Below are 19547 nucleotides of genomic sequence, written 5' to 3' on the forward strand. Positions count from 1 at the left end.
TATATGGAATTTGTATTGAGTAATTGTTACAGGAAGTATTTTTTACCAAATATTTCCTTTTTTTCCCAATAGGCTAGCCTTTGGCATTTACTTAAAACTAAAGATATTCTGCAAATTAAAAGTTTTAGAATAGTAAAAAGCAAATATTAAATTGTTTCTTAGCAACAACTGTTACACTACTGATAAATTAGTGTTACTTCATTATGTTAGGCTAATTTCTTTTATGATCTGATTTTAAGGCCGTGTTTGTAATATTCATAGCTCATAATTTAGATACATTTATGAGATTTGTATGAGCATTTGTTTGGACATATAAAAAACATAGGTGTGATAACCCACCAATGAGAACTCAGAGTCTAGTAGTGTCATAAAAACTCTAATCATTAACAGCAGTACACTCACTCTTGGACTCACTCTTCCTTGCAGTCCCTCTCTCTTCCTTCCCTTTTCCTGCTTCTCCTCCCTTCCTCTTTCCCTTTGTTCCTTCTCTCTCTTTCATTTTTTTCTTCTTTTTCCTTCTCTGTCTAGCCTGTGTGTTTCTCACTGTTTGTAGCCCTTTCTATCTTCAAATTGCTTTAGTTGGATTTCTCTTCTGGCCACGTGTGGACAAGATACGTTAATTTAGGGCAAGATTACATTATTATTTACATTTCCATTGAAGTAGTATGACAAACAATTGGTATCAGTAATGCAACAGAAATATCCTAGTGTATTATGTTCTTTTTGGGACTTCCTTTTTTCCTATAATGACATGAACTTCTTTGCGTCTACCTTTCCTAATTCTGTATGTGAATGATATTATAGGTTAATTTCATGACATTTTGAAAAGTCCCTGTGAATGAGTCTGTATTATACCTATAAGCACCATAGGTGCCTGTTATCACTTTTCAAAGCTCTTATCACTTGTTTAAAAGACTTTAAGAAATCATACGTGGGATTTCTATTGCCTGAACAATAGAGTAGAATTAATTCCCATCTTTCTTCTCTTTGATGACTTAGACTTCATTAAATATTATGCTTTTGCATAAATCATGAGAAATTACAAATAGTAATTTCTAGTAGCCATGTTTTTGTAATCACATATGTGTCCTACACATCGAGTCTACCAGGCCCAGTTACAGTACCCTACACAGTATAGTCATAGGGATATGAAGTAAACATAATTCTTTGAAAAAAGTTTAGGCAGTTAGAACTGTGAGCCCTGGAGAGAGAAGCTTAAATATGTGCCATCTTCATTGTTATTGAATAAATCTATCAGTAGAATTTTATAACCGTAGAACTTAAAAGTATCTGCGGGGTCATTATTTCTCATATTTCCACATATTGCTTTAATTTAAAATATTAGTACATTTGGCGGGGTGTGGGGGGCTAGTTCCAGAAGGCCAAAATGGTCCCACTTTTATTACTAGTTATCATGCCAAAGAAAAAAGCAGTATGCAAGATGGAAAATGTGACAGACAAACCAACTAGAGATTGGAGAATAGAGCAGGAAGTAAAGTTTATTACCTTGGCATTGAGAAGTTTCTTTCTATTTTGATTGGTATTTGGTAGTTTACTAGATACTATTTCGAAATTATGTTTTCTTCCACTTAAGAATTTTCTCAATATAGAAAAAGAAGATAAGCTTTAAGAAGCCAGTTTATATGTTTTTACATGGATTTCCATGTAAGTCCATTAAACTTACAAAGTCTTAAGGTTTCGTAAAGCTGATGAGTTGTACCATTGAAAGCAGAAACTCTTGTTTTGAGCTATATTTGTTACATCACTTTTCCTAAGTACCTGCTTTTGGCTTTTCTAAAAATTTATAATTTCTTTTGCTTCCATTCTTAAGAAAACCTATTGTATACAGCTTGCAGTATCTTTAAGGATATGAGAAATATTATATTGGACCAATGTTTTTGAATTTGATGGTGGTACTGGTAGACTTTCTCTGAGGGACTAGGGTTTATAATTTCCTTCTGTGACATGATCTAAAATAGATATTTGGTGCACACCCAAACTTAACTACTTAATATAAAAATGAATAATTTTTACTCTATAACTACTTCATTGGAGCTTACTGGGTACTCCTTTTGTTTTTTCAGAAGTATATTTATCTAGCAGTATCAAGTCCATGTTTTCTTTTTAAATTATTCATGATCTTATAGATGTCTAGAGTCATTTTTGTAAGCTTTTATTTATCCAGAATACAGTTCTCAGGACTTTCCTATCTTTAAATTAAATACACATAATAATTTGAATTGCCTGACTGATTTCCTTTTTAGGTCCCTTATGTATTTATTAAGATATAGTGGGTATGTGAAAATTTCTAGTTATAGGGATATGAAAATTGCATATGAGAGTATAGTATTTCTCTATTGAACATGAATTGCTTAAAAAAAAGACAAAATATATTTCTAATATTTTACAAAGAATTTGAGTTTTTAATATCCCCAAATCTAAGGTTAATGAACTGTGAATTTATTTTCTAATTGATAGTAAAACTAGGTTAGCTAAAAACTGAAGCATTTGATATTTCAGTTATAATTATATTATTGTTTTCTCTAAAAATATTAATATAGAAACTGAAAAAATAATTTGTATAACTTAGAAATTTAGCTGGTGGAGATTATCATAAAAGATAAATTCAAATGCTTTACCTATTTTGTTTCTTATCATCTATATGATTTTGTTTTAATAATATTTATAGAAGACCATAAATATCTTTTTAAAATTTAAACCTTCTAATCTTCTTACCAGGAATTTTGTCATAGTGAAATAAGTTGTGGTTTTTTTCCCTGAAACTACTGACAGTCTAAAGAATGTTAAGCTTACTTTGGAAAGATAATGGATAGCATATGTCATCTTTTCTTATCATCGTAACCATTAATATATATGGCCAGTTCATCAGAGATAAAGGGTAGATATTTTTGTCAGCTATTTATTAAAATCTATATTTTTTTATGTGAAATTCTACCTGACATCCTCCATATTCTCTAAAACATCATGACTTAGAAAATAGGGACAAATAAAAATTTTAGGGGCTGCTAAACAAATGAAATGGATATGAAGATGAACTTTGCAAAGCTCTCCTGAGTATTATGGGTCACAATGTGTGTGTGAGTGTGTTTGTGCGCACGCATGTGCATGTATACACATGTGGATGGCAGACAGATGCAGTGCCAATTGCAGAATCCTGGTAACTCATAGAACGTGGGTGATATATAAATACGCATATATATGTTCACAGTATGAGAGGACTCTGTGCTATGTCATTTCACATTTTCAGAAAGAATAAATTTTAACCAGTTTTCTAAAAATTGAAGTTATGTATTTTTAGTGTTGCTTTTCGAGCACATGGATTTCAGAATGAAAACTGAAAAATGGAAGCTATATCTTCAAAGCAAAATTCAACCCATATGTTTGTGTCCATTAGCAAATATGTATGGGAAACTTGAATCTGGGTGACTCATTATTATTTTGATAATAGTGTGTTTTTTAATGTGTCCGTACATTAAAAATAGCACCTTAAAACTAAAGTAGAAATGTTACCCTTACTGACCCATGGTATATTTAAATTCAAAACAGTATTTTGAACTATAATAATTCAGATAATGGTGTTTTGTTTAATGCATTGGGAAAAGTATTCCATTCTTTAATACTACATATAATATTTCTTTAAAATGGCTAATATTAAATCTTTTATATTCACCTTTTCAAATATTAGTATTTTGAGAGTGAAGAGCTATGTAAGTGAAATCCACTTATGTAAAAATTGTTTTTTAAAGAAGAAAATATGTGTATACTGATAGAATGATTACTATTTACTTTTGCGTTTCAGTTGCACTTGGAAAATATCTGCCCATTATCATCAGTGTATATTTTTTTTTGCAAGTAATTTACTTTCCCAAAAGTGTGGTTAAAATTGTTTTTCTGGCATAATTGTTTGGATTGTGAAATGTACATAGTTTATTTTAATATTGTAAAAAAAAGAATAAGTTATTGCATCTTCTGTATTATGGTTTCATGTGAATAATATACCATTTCTTTCTGTTTTCCATTGAACTATTCAGTGGTCGGTGAAGATGGTAAGCCTTATGTGCTGATCTATATACTGTGCCAACATTAAATAATCACAAAACATTGTTTTGTTTAATTCAAAACAAAGTGGTAACGTACATTCCCACATGTTACCTTGTATGTCTTTTCTTTTTATAATTTAATCCATAGTCCAACACATACCAGTACCTCTGATGTCATAAAATTTAATAATAATGTGGTCAACTGTAACTCATTAAGTTCTTAAATGTTATTGGGTGGAGTCTTTGTCATGTTACAGAGAATGAAATTATAGTTAAACATCATTTTAAAAGTTACATGGTATAACAAAAGTTTATGTTTTTACAAAAGAAAAATTAAACAAAAATGATTTTTCTTAACACTCTTTAAAAAGATCATATAAGTTTGATTTGTAGCTTATCACAAGAATCATTAGATTTTCCAAAATGTAAGAAAGAAAGATTTCTTGCTAGTATCATTAGAGAGTAAGTGCTTTCTTCTTGTCTACTAATGAATGGGAATAAAAGCACAAATAACTTAAATATCGTGTGTATGTGCGCATGTGTGCTTGCGCATGTGTGTGATATTCCTTTATACATATGTTTCAAACAAATTAATGGAACTGCATTGTGAAGACCTAATGCAAAAATTATTGGGTGCTTATGTAGTTTCTCATTTTTTGGAAAACAAATGAGTCTTTTTCAGACTATTGCAGTTTGGCCTTTTATGAATTCCCATGGAGTAGGAGAGGTTTTTAAATGTCTCAGAGTCTTCTTTACAGCCATAGGAAATAGAGTGAGTTTAGTTCTCATATTCTATAAAGGAATATGTTACAATGTCAAAATGGGATATTAAAAATGCAAGTGCCTAGCTATCTCCTGTAAATAAATTTGAGAACAAGTTCGATTAATGATAAGTGGAAATCTGGAGGATCTACTTGTAGGTAATTGTGAGTTTATTACAATACTATCAAAAAAACAATATTGAAATGTGTTTTTTCATTTCATTAAGTTTAAAAATATAAATTAGAAAGTTTTACTTTTGGCACAATATAATAGTTTTCAAACTATTATATACCTGTACCCCAAATTAGATTAAATCTGACAACTTACATTGATAATTGACCACTAAATTTAAAGGCACCTTGTAGGAAATTTTGCCATTTGTTTATTTAGGTCAGATTTGGGTGATTGACAGATTTTTATTTCTGGTGACTGGTAGATTAAAAAACAAAAGCCACTTACAAAAGATGTCCTCCTTTTTTTTTTTAGACAGGCTTGTTGAATGTCCATAATGTTTAGGCCATTTGCAAAAAACTTTCTTATGAATTAAATGTTACATTTGATCATGGCTTACCTGAAAAGTGAGTTTTATCTTTTTTAAAAGCAAGGGAAGCACTCTTATAGATGGTGAAATAAAGCTATTTAGATGTGTTATAGGAGTCAGTGGTTCAAGGAGCAAGGATGCATTTGTTGTGGGAGCTCACTTCAGCAAGACTTAAAAAATTGAATTGCATATTCTTAAAATCCCCATTTTAAAGAGAAAAATGAAGAATAATAGTTGTCAACAATTTTTGAGTATGTAAAATCTTACGTAAATATGGGCTCATGTTAAATGGAATCAATAGTTGCTAACATTGGTCTGGTTGTATAATCTCTAATAAGATAACTATGGTAACAATGACATGATTAACATTTAAGAGGAGAAAGACATCATTTGAATCAGAAGTTACATCTAAATACTAGAACTGTTTCTTAAATGATATAGTTTCTTGAATATCACAACATTAAAATTTTCAGACATTAAGCATCCTTCCTAAATAAGGATTTTATCTTTCTTTGGATTATATCTTTATTTCAAGAACAACTGAGGTATATGCTATTTGGTTGTACAAAGGATAATTGAAAATAAATTCCTTATTGGAATGTAATTTCTACTTACATTTCACTTGGTGGATAGTTCTACCTTTTATTTTTTAATGATCAAGTATGTTTCGGTTCTAATGAATGGTTTAATAAATATAATCATTCAAAGACTGTAATATTAAGATATTTTTCATTAGTTATATTGCCTTTATGAGGTAAGTTGTTTAACTCAGTTATATAAACTTTTCATATTTTCAGTCTGAACATTTGTAATATCCTGAGTGTCACGGCAATAGATTTGATTTGGGAATGTGGTGCAGTATGTTATATAAAAAATACTTTGTATAAGTGAGAAATGTTACGTGTTTCCATTTCATTGTTGTTGCTGTAAGAAGGTTCATCTGTATTTACTTTAACTCTGCTGAGACCTGAATATAATGTTATACTGGTAATTACCAATTATCTGTATCTGCTGATATTTTTCCCAATTCTATTTCATGATTTTTAAAAAAGTGACTGGCATCTGAGCTCTTTCTTCAATACGATTGTTTTAATTAACATACACATACATATCTATGTAGATTTCTTTTTTCTTAAAAGGAGGTGTTTGGGGCTAATTTGAAATTAAACTTAAAATTGTTATATATTCTTACTTTATAGTGAGTATATTTTAGAAATAAAATTTCATGAAAATATCTTTTATAATGATTTAGATTCTCTTTTCAGGGCCCAGCACTAGAAGATTTCAGTCATCTGCCACCAGAACAGAGACGTAAAAAACTACAGCAGCGCATCGATGAACTTAACAGAGAACTACAAAAAGAATCAGACCAAAAGTATTTTCCCCTTAAGTTCTGTCTGCCATCTGCCATCATTATTCCTTTCAGAGTCTACTTTGAATATGTTTAAATGTGATGTATAAAAGGCTTAAAAATTATACATCCTAATTGAAATATCTTTTGAGGGAAAAACACAGTCCTAAACTTTGGAAAATTGTGCTCTGTCATATTTTTAAAATGAAATGTTAGAGAGTTTCTTAGGTTGCAGATTACTTATTGGATGCTAATAGTATATATGCCTTCCATAAATTTTCAAAATAGTTTGATGATTATCAAAGGTAGCTTCACCAACACTAACTACCTCTTATATTTTGATAAATTTTTATTTTGCTTTAGTATATAAATTGAGCTCAATAGAAATCTGAGGCTATAATTATTTTGTTTGCAGCAAGAATGTTGGAAAACAGTGTTTGATTACTTACAGCTTCAGATTCATTTGTAGCTTTAATTTTTTTTCAATTTTATAAAAAGTTTCTTTTAGTTCAATTTTGTTTTAATGAATATAGAGATTTATATATGATGAATAAAGGGTTATTACAGTGGATTGATAACTTACTATCTGCTATTACACTGAAGATAAAATTGGAGCTTAAACTCTGACATGAGTGATTGAAGAGATTCATATTTGAGAATGCTCTGAAGATAGGTGATATTAAAATAGTCAATTTTGTCTCAATAAAACTGGAAAAAACAAAGCATTAAGAGATCACCCTTAAAAAGGAGAACTGTAGGATGAGATGAGAAGAAATCTCTGTCATTTTATGTAACACATTTAAAGGATAAACAGAAGAGAAGGAACCAGTGAGGGAAATAATGAGACAGAGGTGAAGGGAAGGGAAAAGAAAATGTAACCTCCAGGAAATCAAGAAAGAAAAGAGTATTAAGGAGTGTTAGTAATGTCAGATGTTAGAGCCAAGGAGAGCTAATTGAGGCATATATAGTGATACAATAGTGATATGATAATAGTGATATGATTAGAGAAGTGAAGAGGATGAATGACTTGAATTTAGAGGGAGAGGGGCAAGTTAAAGATGGTATAGATGAGTGGGAGGATGATGATGCTGTGAACTAAGATAAGGAACACTGGTGGAATAATGTGTCTGGATGAGAATATGATTTTGATTTGGGACATGATGAGTTTAACAATATTGAGGAATATTCTTTCAGTCCTTGATTAAATATATATAATCTCATTTAGGAAGCAAGAAATGAGAAATGAAATCATTTTTTAAAAATTCTAAATGTTTTAAAAGACTGCCTCCATAAATTACTAACTATATACATGATCAGCTTTGTGCAGATTATCTTCAATCAGGTAATGTTTGATTAAAGTTAAAGAGATATGACTTTTAAGATTAGGCTGCATGTGAGTCCCCAGAATCAAATGAAACTCGTTTATCTGGGAACATATAAAGTAAATGTTTAATTTTTTGTCTTCCTTCTCATTTTCAGAGAAGCACTCAACAAAATGAAAGATGTATATGAGAAAAATCCACAAATGGGGGACCCAGGGAGTTTGCAGCCTAAATTAGCAGAGACCATGAATAACATTGACCGCCTACGAATGGAAATCCACAAGAATGAGGTAGATTTGTTATTTAGCAGTTGTCTAAGATAAGTTCATTTTTATAAACTTCATTATGATGGATTGGGTTTTGCTAGAATTATCTTCAAATATTTTATTTTAGGGTTTATCATCTACAAGTAAGGTATCATTATGATCTAAAAGTAAGGTACCATAATCTAAAAGTAAGGTATCATAATCTTTCTTTTTTTTTTCTGTTTCTTTTTCTTTTGGCTGAGTTGGGTCTTTGTGGCTGCGCGAGGGCTTTTTCTAGTTGTGGTGCGTGGGGGCTACTCTTTGTTGCCATGCGTGGGCTTCTCATTACGGTGGCTTCTCTTTTTGCGGAGCACGGGCTGTAGGCGCAGACTTCAGTAATTGCAGCACGTGCGCTCAGTAGTTGCAGCATGCGGGCCCTAGAGCACGTAGGCTTCAGTAGTTGCAGCGCGTTGGCTCGGTAGTTGCGACGTGCAGGTTCTAGGGCACATGGGCTTCAGTAGTTGTGGTGCGCGGGCTCAGTAGTTGTGGCTCATGGGCTGTAGAGTGCAGGCTCAGTAGTTGTGGGGCATGGGCTTAGTTGCTCTATGGCATATGGGCTCTTCCTGGACCAGGGATCGAACCTTGTGTCCCTTGCATTGGCAGGCAGCTTCTTAACCACTGCACCACCAGGGAAGTTCAGGTATCATAATCTTTAGAGTTAATCCCTCGGTGAAGTTTTTTTCCTTATTTAAAACTTTATGTAAAACTAAACGTAGTATTTTTTTAATCAGCTATCAAGTTGGTCATTGACCAAATTGAAATAAAGGTTTCCCTTCTCTAAGAATTACATAATTATAAAGACCCAAAGCACATTTTAAATGTAGAATATTTTATGAGCTTTAAAATATATACATTGGGCTTCCTTGGTGGTGCAGTGGTTAAGAATCTGCTTGCCAATGCCGGGGACACAGGTTCGAGCCCTAGTCCGGGAAGATCCCACATGCCCCAGAGCAGCTAAACCCATGTGCCACAACTACTGAGCCTGCGCTCTAGAGCCCGTGAGCCACAAGTACTGAAGCCCACACGCCTAGAGCCTGTGCTCCGCAACAAAAGAAGCCACTGCAATGAGAAGCCCGCACACCGCAACGAAGAGTAGCCCCCACTCGCTGCAACTAGAGAAAGCCCATGTGCAGCAACAAAGACCCAACACAGCCAAAAATAGAAAATAAAACAAAAAGTAAATAAATTAAAAAAAAAAAAAATATATATATATATATATATATATTTATTGAGCTCAGTTTTGTTTTTTCCCTAAGGCTTGGCTGTCTGAAGTTGAAGGCAAAACAGGTGGAAGAGGAGACAGAAGACATAGCAGTGACATAAATCACCTTGTAACACAGGGACGAGAAAGGTTATTTTTTACATTTTATTTGTATTTCCTCCTTTTACCCCAAACTTTTCTCACTGTTTTGTCCTAAACTTCATACAATTCTCTTTTTTCCTAATTTAACAAGTTTGGCTTTTAATAACTCAATCTTTGAACCTAAATAATTTTCTGTTTCTTTATAATAGCTACAGGTGAAGTATGAAATTTCATATTGCTGCTCAGTTCTAGTTTGTAATGCATCTACAAACAGAGAGGTAGGAACTTGGAAAATTCTGGGAGCTGTAGTCTAGAGGCATAGGCTCCCCAGGCCTGGGAAGATTGCCTTTAGGTTTAGATGGAGTTGGGTAGCTTATGCCAAAGAAAAATTTAAGTGTCAAATTACTCAAAGTTTTGTGAAGGAAAAAAATTCATATCGTTAAATTAGATCAGAGCTTCCAAAAGGCGTTTTACTAAATTTCTATGTTTTCATACATTTTGTGACATTTTCTCCCTTTGGGTAATGTTTTTTTCCCCCTCATAATAAAATCCAACAAATTTGGATTCACCTTAGAGAACAATTTGAGAGATCTAGTATCAAATATTGGTTTACTACCTAATTACATTGTAATTTGAGCAAATTCTTTTTTTTTTTTTTTTTTTTTTGCGGTACCCGGGCCTCTCACTGCTGTGGCCTCTCCCGCTGCGGAGCACAGGCTCCGGATGCACAGGCCCAGCCGCTCCGCGGCACGCGGGATCCTCCCAGACCGGGGCACAAACCCGTGTCCCTTGCATCGGCAGGCAGACTCCCAACCACTGTGCCACCAGGGAAGCCCTCCCCTCCACATTTAGCAGTTCATTTTTAATGCTCCCTGAGTCTCAGTTTCCTAAAATATAAAATAAAGATTAAAATACCTGTCATACAGGGTTATTAGTAATGAATGAAATAATGTCGGGGTCCCCAGCTGCAGGGGTGGCGCACAGCAGGAGGTGAGCGGCGGGTGGGCGGGTGAGTGACACTTCATCTGCCGCCCCCATCACTCTCATTACTGCCTGAACCATCCCATCCCCCCACCCCCACCCCGGTCCCTGGATAAATTGTCTTCCATGAAACCGGTCCCTGGTGCCAAAAAGGTTGGGGACTCCTGAAATAATGTACATAAAGCACCTACTAGTAAAATACCTGTGCTAGTATGTGCTTGACAAATGTTAATTTCTCCTTCTCTTCTTCTCCATTATCACTTTTGAAAGAGTATATATCCTTAATATATCAAGAGATAGTCACAAATACACTGGTTTTTGTTATTAGGTAAACCCTAGATTAAAATAATCTAGTCCCTCTGGTTTGTGTTATTAAGAACTTGGCTTCCAGGCATACTGAAAGTACTGCTAAATCTTATCATGCACATTATGAAAATCTTATTCAGTCATTTGATTCTTTAGCAAAATCGACATTTTTTCTCTTTTTGAAGTAAAAATTTACAGAAAAAATGCCTTTGGATTACCTGCTTTCTGGGATTTTCTTAGTTACTAACTTTCCTCTTAACATGATTAATTGGAAATTAATTTTACTAGGGAGTCTTTTGGTTTTCAGTGACAGGATGAATACTCTACCCATACTGGCTTAAACTGAAAAGGGATTTTATTGGCTGACTTCAGGGAGAGCTTGATCTAGGAACTCAGATGATATCTTCAGTACTCCGTTTCTCTCCACCTTCCAGTTTCGCCTTACACTGTGTTGGCTTCATTTAAAGGCTCTATATGGTGATCTTCCAAAGCTCTTAAGCTCATATTTCTCCAGGTTCACGTCCAGTGGAAAAGGAAGGGAGCTTCTCTGAACAGTCCCAAGCAAAAGTCTTTGTGTATCTCTCATATCTTACTGGGTTACATGCCTACTAGTGAACTATTCACTCTGGTCATACAAGTTCTGTGCTAAGATGGACCCTCTGGAACCAGGACAGAGCAACTACCTGAAGCCTGTGAACTGAACATGGGTCTGGGTGGGTCCCCTAAGAAATTTTAGGGTTTTCATGAAAAAAGAGGGGGTGATGAATCCAGGATGATAAAAACCAAATGTCCATGACATTTTTCCATTTTATCTCTGGGCCCAGTGATAATGACATACTTACTGAATACATGTTATGTGCCTAGAACACTGTAATCTTTTAATTTTTAATTTCAGGAAATTCAACAAAAGCATTTTGAATTAGAAGCCACACACACACACACACACACACACACACACACTTCAACATTTAAGAAAATGAAGACTTAATTTGGAACTGCGTCATGGTTATTTGATTTTCTGAATTGATCCTGAGGAGATCAACTTGTAGGTAATATAAAAAGTTCCCATGTACTTGATCAGAGATAATTTTGTTTCATAGCCCTGAGGGAAGCTATACTGATGATGCAAACCAAGAAGTCCGTGGGCCACCCCAACAGCATGGTCACCACAGTGAGTTTGATGATGAGTTTGAAGATGATGATCCCTTGCCTGCTATTGGACACTGCAAAGCTATCTACCCTTTCGATGGTATGATTTTCTTAATACACTGTAATTGATAAAATTGGTTCCTTAAAGTCTACATACAGAGTCATGCACTGTAGTGTCCTTATAGCTAAATAAGAAAACTATAAGTGCCAGAAAATTATAATCCCACTTCATTAGTGTGAATATTTTTGTTTTAACTACATTGCAGGTATAGAGATTTTTCTTCCGTACATGACATTGAAAGAAAATTACCTATGTTATCAGCATCCTAATAAAGATTATTATTTAATTATCAACTTTGGTTGATACAGAATTTCCCAACTTTGATGTACTCATCAAAGTTGATCACTGCTTGAGCATGTAGCTCAACCCAGAAAGTGGAAGGCTGGTAGATACCACTTCAGGCTCTTCCTTGTAACTTGCTAACATTGAGCGACAGGTACTAGGCAAATGGCATAGCTGAGTGCCACCACCATATGCTGACCCTGTAGGCCATATTTTCAGGTGAGGGAAGGAGGAAACGTGGTAGCTTCTGACTATGCCATCCTTCCCCCTGTGATAGTTGGAGAAGAGACTCTGTAAGGGGAGGAAGGCATTGTGGCCCTCTCTTACAGGTTTTTAGTTACCCTTCCCTCTCTTGGACTTTGAAAAATCATTTTCTTCATTTCACAGAGGAGCAGAGTAACACCCTTACAGAGAAGTTGTTATAAAATGGTATATGAATTTAAGGCCCTTCCCTACCCATCCATTGTTTTGGTTTTTAAATGGAGTAGTTTTTAGTTGCTGCTCATTCTGAGAAAATAGTATTAAATAAGATCTTGCTGTAATTTGCTACAGAGAGTAAGGGAAGGATTTAGTGTATGTTAAATAAATATTCATTTGTGAAAACTGTTACTGCTAAGCAGGTTGGGAATGGTTGAGGGATTGGGAAGAAAGAGAGGCCTGAGGCTCATGAAGTTTTGAAGGAAGTTTGTGCTTTGTGGCTATGATCATTCTGCTTCTCCCATCACCAGAGTTGGACCTGTATTTTTCTCTGCTCTCTCCTCAAATTATATTCTTTCCTTCTTTCTTCCAACCCTCTCAATGTCTTGTTACTATTTTGAACTTCATGAATTTTCTAGATAACAGTGCCACTCAAATTTGGGGAAGGAGTTGGAGTAGTGAAATAGGAGTTAGCGTACCCTGTCAAATCATACAGTGTTGTTGTAGCTCAGATACTTCATCTGTTACATGGTGCTGCTGTTAATGCCAGCCTCACGGGTTATTGTGCAGTTCAAATGAGGTAAGTATATGAAACTGTTGGGTAAACTACAAAGCATCATAGAGGTGTTGGTAATGAGAGTCAGTGGGCTCATAGTTCTATTACATTGAAATCTAGTAGGGTTCCACGTTGTTTTTTGTTGTATTTGTAACTTTTATTCAAAATTATTGCTATACTTAAATTATGCTTGCGCTGTGAAAACTCTCATTTAGGACATAATGAAGGTACTCTGGCAATGAAAGAAGGTGAAGTTCTATACATTATTGAGGAGGACAAGGGTGATGGATGGACAAGAGCTCGGAGACAGAATGGTGAAGAAGGCTACGTTCCCACATCATACATAGATGTAACTCTAGAGAAAAACAGTAAAGGTGCAGTAACTTACATCTAAACTAACCCGGCAGCTTTGTAACATGTATGACAAGAATGATAACAAAATGAAAACACAGTCAATGGGTGGGAAAACATAAGAAAGCTGAAAAGGCATCCAAGATTTATTGTTCACTGTGTGAGCTGAGTGTAGGCTCGATCTTAGAGATGTGACTATTACAAGAAACTGTTCTCGTGACGCTTTACCATTTGAGTGATGTTGGTGTGAAGCTTAATTGATGCCTTTTGCTTTTTGTCCTGCTTAGGTCTGTGTGAAGGATTTGTGTTTTTCTGCCTTATAAATCATAAAATTTAATCTACTGGGCAGGAATCCATCCTGTAGAGGGGTAGGGATAGAAGAAAGCTCCCTACCCCTCTACACTTTGCTTCAGGAAACACAGTGACTATAGTGAACTCAAGTAAAACTTCTCTGAAATGCTTGCTATAAAAAGCTGTTGCCCAAAAGAGTGGTTTGGTCTAGGGGTTTGAAATTGTAGCTACAGTTTCTAGGAAAAATGTAATAATAGTTGGCTAACTGGATAAAATACGAATGTAATCATTTTCATTTTTGTCCTTATTCTCAACTTCGGTTTCCTAAAGGAAGAAAACAGGCACCTAACACATAATCTGTTTTAGCAGTAGCTAATCAAGAGACGTGCAAAATAAACGGGCCTGGTCTTACTCTTTAAGTGAATAAAATGGCTTTCTTTTGAGACCCAAGGATATTTTCAGGTTTTCTAGTAATTTTCAATAATGTACAAGCTTTCTTCTAAATTAATGCTTGTATTTTTCATCTTTAAATGTCTTTTGAGAAATACCACTTTAGTGATACTAGCATTTAGCAGTTATACATAGGAAAGTGGATTCTAAATAAACTAAGATAGAGGAAATCTTGCATGGAGGAGAAGTACTGGCAAATTTTGCTTGAAAGAAAAATGACTTTTTTCACTAACTGGGTTGGAGGAATATATCTCTACCATCACTGAGGGCATTTCCTCATTTTAGCTGAATCATCAATTATTAGGAGTTTTTTTTCCAATTAATTTTAATAAGCATTTGTTGGAAACACTGTATAATCAAGACATGTGCAGTGCTAGTTGTGTAGGGGAGTAAAGGGAGGAAGCAATTAAGAGACTGGTCCTTAATTTTGCTCGTGTTCCAACATGTTTTGGTGTTTTTAATAGCTGACTATAAAATGATTTTAGAGACATTTGGGATGGACACTTTAAGCTGAATGCTCCTTTTGGTCTTACCAAAGGTCTTCAGTAATTGTTCTTTTCTTTTTCCTCCTGGACTGCAGGTTCCTGAAGAGGGTTTCTGAGGAAATGGGCAAGATGTTGAAGGAGGTTACATGCAGCTGCTTTTGGGGGGAGGGTATTAGAGTTGTCAGGCTCAGAGAGAGTGAGAGAAGCAAGTTGCATGAGTGCATGCAGACATGATTATTTTTTACTAACTTCATTAGCATTTCTGTACGTTGTTTAAAAAAATCATTGTAATACCAACCCTTAAACTTGTCAATTACAGTTATTCACATAAAGGAAAAAAGCCAACAATGGCTAACCTTTTTTTCCATTTATTTTACTGATATCCAAATTGGAAAGAATGCAGAGCTGTCCTTAAGTTTGTGATATCTGACTGTCCCAACAGGACTGTCCATCGCAGCTCTTTTAATTGGCTTTTAGATCCATTGTCTGTTAGAATCCTTGCCATTTTTGACTGTCCCAACAGGACTATCCATCGCAGCTCTGTTTTAATTGGCTTTTAGACCCATTGTCTGTTAGAATCCTTGCCGTTTGTCAGTGTCTGCCTGCGTCACCTCTGTGCTTGCTTAACATCCTGTTGCATGTCTAGAGTGATCGGGTTTAGATTTTTCAGGCATGTCTTTATAATCCCTTGTTCTTGTCAAAACCTTTGTTTTGTTTTACATTTGTAGTGCAAATCGCTTTGTCAAACATCTCCAGCACTAATGTTTCCATCCTAGTATTTGTGTACGCTGCTATAACTTCCCCACTGCAAAACATTCCAGTTTTGGCATTATGAAGAAGCAGTTTGTGAACCTGAAGTATTTATGATCAGAAGAAAAAACATCTCTGCTCTAGCCTACAGCCCAGTTGAAAGAACTCTTTGAAACATGATACATCTTCAGCACCTCAGTCTGGGAAGAATCTATAGTCAGCACTGAAATCCTGGCATAATAAACACAGAAGATACTCACCACCTCAAGACAAAGGACTGTTGTCAGAAGTCAGCTGCTTCCATTCAGACGCTGCCTTAAACTAGAGTGCCTAAATCTGCTGATTGCCAACGCTACCACTGCAGTATCCCACAAAGGGCTTTATGTGTCAGCTCAGTGCGACCTCCATTAACTCGGCAGTGCTGCTATAGCTGCCGATACAACCTCGGTAGGTGGCTTTTAGAGCTCTACCATGTTTGTTGGTGCATCTTCAAATTTACGCATCAAACTAAAGACATGTCTGAGTCCATTTTACTTAGTGTTTTTATGAGAAGTTTTATGGACCTCCCTCCCATTGTCTTTTAATTTGGGGTTACTGTTTTCTCACCTAATTATTACAATGATAGTCTGTTTCCAAGTGATGATTTTATTTGAACCACATACAATTTACTGAAACTTTGTAATCTATGTGCACTTTTCCTTGTAAAATGGGAGTTTCTGTATGTTTATACTTGTAAATATAATTGTCATCAGTGCCCCTATGCTCATGTTGCTCATGTTGTCCTCCCTCGCATTTGTGATTCTGTTAGTGACTTGTATCTTAACTAATTTCTTAGTGGCATTTAATAGGGAAGTGGGTGGGGGTGGGGGGATATTTGTAACATGGAAGCTTCGTTAATTTGGTTCTTTACTGTTTTGAAGGAAGAAAGAACGTGAAATGGTCTGTGTATTGTTGGATTTCAAGCAATACTTTAGAAACTGTGTGACTGCTTTAATAATTTTTCCCAGTGTTATTTGAATCGTACTACCAGTTATACTAAAGCTGAATGACAATTGTGTGAAAGTCGATGCCTTCGTAAGATCAAGTACGCCCGTTACACAGCTGACATGATAGTGTATTACCTTTAAGGCTAGTAAACTATGAAGTTTTAGATTTTAAATCTCATTACAGGGTTATTTATATAAAGTGACATTATTCAGTACTGACAGACTACATAAAGTAGTTTTCAGATCCAGTGCTATTTTTATTTTAAAGGTTAGCAATGAAGAGGAAACGTGAGCTGGCTGTGTTTGTCTTTTGTACAAAGCCTGAGGTGCTTGTGCTTTTTGGCAACAGCCACAGAGGGCAAAGTTTAAGGCTTTCTTGTGAGGACTAACTGTTCTTTTCAAGCTACTGTTTGTTTTTCTTAAAGCAGGATTTGCTTCCGTAGGAGGCAGGTTCCCTCATGTGGAATAGTGCAACCTGTGTATGGCTTATTACAATAGGAAAGACATTTGTACTTGCACAGTTTAAATCATTCTTAAATTTGAACATGTGAATTGTCCAAAAGAGGTCTTTAATTTTTCAGTAATTTTTACTCTTTTTGTGCACATGTTGATTTCTTAATGTAAATGCTTTGTTTAAGATAGTGTTCTCTGTTGAGAATATTTTCATGGAATAAAATAATCTTTTCATGGTCAGTTAAGGTGTATAGTATTATCTCTTACTGCTGTGTGAACTAAAGAGATGTAATGGTTTTGTTCTTGAATATGCTAAGTTCCAGGTAATACAAAGTAGATGACCAAGTTCCATAAATGGAAGCATCTGTGTTGGGCAACAATTTTTGCAAAGCAGTTTTGAAAATTTTATTCTAGTTTTAGTTTCTTGCAAGCTTTCTTAAAGGAAAAAAAGTTAACTTTCTTTACAGTGAATTTAAGTTAAGGTAATAATTTTTTTTTTTTTTTTTTTTTTTTTTCTTTTTGCGGTATGTGGGCCTCTCACTGTTGTGGCCTCTCCCGTTGCGGAGCACAGGCTCCGGATGCGCAGGCCCAGCGGCCATGGCTCACGGGCCCAGCCGCTTCGCGGCATATGGGATCCTCCCAGACCAGGGCACGAACCCGTATCCCCTGCATCGGCAGGCGGACTCTCAACCACTGCGCCACCAGGGAGGCCCAATAATTTGTATTTTTTAATCTTTGTTCTACAGTAGCTATGTTACACAGACTTTGCTTTTACACCATCTTAACCTCTGCATCCATAGGAACTTTCCCTATACTACATAGATTGATCTAGCCTCAGGTTGGTCAGCATTTCCCATGCCTCTGCTTGAGTTCCTGATCAGTCAGAGAGAGCACCTGTGTCTTCATCGCATTTCAAAACATGGAAAGAGAATGTTTGCCGCAATTAGTGTCACATCAGTGATTTTAGGAAGTCTTAATTTCAGAAGTTACTATGACTATTAACTTCTAGAAACCCTAAAAGGGAATAAAACTCAGGGTTTTATTCTGAACAATGAAAGGTTGGAATTGTTGAGATGAAAATTTAGAGATCCACACCAAGCTTGGAAGTAGGGACACACAAAACAAAACAGCAGGAAAACAGTGTCAACCAAAAAACTCAACAATGAAAAGGACTTTTACTATCTGAAGCAAGATCAGGGAAGTCAAATCGTACTTGGTAGGGAAAGATAACATCCTCATAACAGTATTAAGGAAACAGTAAAAGGAAAAGGATCTTCAGACTTGTTGAAAAGAATAGGTTTTCTTTGTGAAGAAGGTATTAGTGCAGGTGAAAAAAATACTAAAAAAACCCCACCAAGCCTATTTCAATGAGTTCATATACCTGGGATCAAATATATTCCTGAGTATAGTCACTGTCCGTAATCTAAGAAACTATGGAAAATATAAGAGATGCCAAAAGATAGGGGATGGGAAAATACACATTTTAAAAAAAATTTGTTTTATGGTAATGTGGTTGATTTACAATGTTGCATTAATTTCCGCTGTACAGCAAAGTGATTCAGTTATATGTATATATATACATTCTTTTAAAAATTCTTTTCCATTATGGTTTATCACAGGATATTGAATATAGTTCCCTGTGCTATGCAGTAGGACCCTGTTGTTTATCCATTCTGTAAGTTTGTATCTGCTAATCCCAAACTCCCAGTCCATCCTTCCTTCACCCCCTCCTCCTTTGGCAACACAAGTCTGTTCTCTGTGTCTCTGAGTCTGTTTCATAGATAAGTTCATTTGTGTCATATTTTAGATTCCACATATAAGTGATATATGGTATTTGTCTTTCTCTTTCTGACTTCACTTAGTATGATAATCTCTAGGTCCATCCATGTTGCTGCAAATGGCATTATTTCATAGTTTTTTATGAGTGAGTATTACTCCATTTGTATAGATGTACATCTTCTTTATTCCTCTGTCGATGGACATTTAGGTTGCTTCCATGTCTTGGCTGTTGTGAATAGTGCTGCTATGAACATAGGGGTGCATGTATCTTTTTGAATTATAGTTTTATCTGAATATATGCCCAGAAGTGAGATTGCTGGATCATATGGCAACTCTATTTTTAGTTTGTTGAGGGACTGCCGTACCGTTCTCCATAGTGGCTGCATCAATTTACATTCCCACCAACAACGTAGGAGAGTTCCCTTTTCTCCACACCCTCTCCAGCATTTGTTATTTGTAGATTTTTTAAAAAAAAATTATGGCTGTTTTGATGGGTGTGAGGTGGTACCTCATTGTAATTTTGATTTGCATTTAATAATTAGTGATGCTGAGCATCTTTTCATGTGCCTGTTGGCCACCTGTATGTCTTTGGAGAAATGTCTATT

At 35.2% G+C, this 19547-nt stretch overlaps 1 protein-coding gene across 2 annotated transcripts in view; it reads left to right on the forward strand.

Moving 5' to 3' along the window:
- The window catches only part of FNBP1L (formin binding protein 1 like), a 128296-nt gene extending 111717 nt beyond the window's left edge, over positions 1-16579 (forward strand). Inside the window, exons 11-17 of one of the 2 annotated variants that reach the window (XM_060090151.1) lie at positions 4053-4067; positions 6630-6739; positions 8195-8327; positions 9599-9693; positions 12033-12181; positions 13613-13771; positions 15070-16579. In XM_060090151.1, the coding sequence (XP_059946134.1) occupies positions 4053-4067; positions 6630-6739; positions 8195-8327; positions 9599-9693; positions 12033-12181; positions 13613-13771; positions 15070-15077 (669 nt within the window). In that variant the 3' untranslated portion in view covers positions 15078-16579. Of the gene's footprint in view, positions 1-4052; positions 4068-6629; positions 6740-8194; positions 8328-9598; positions 9694-12032; positions 12182-13612; positions 15044-15069 lie in introns of those variants that run through there. The other variant, XM_060090152.1, reaches the window with a different exon arrangement.
- The last annotated feature ends 2968 nt before the right edge of the window (positions 16580-19547 follow it).

Source organism: Mesoplodon densirostris, chromosome 2 (genome assembly GCF_025265405.1).
Source record: "Mesoplodon densirostris isolate mMesDen1 chromosome 2, mMesDen1 primary haplotype, whole genome shotgun sequence".
NCBI lineage: Eukaryota > Metazoa > Chordata > Mammalia > Artiodactyla > Ziphiidae > Mesoplodon > Mesoplodon densirostris.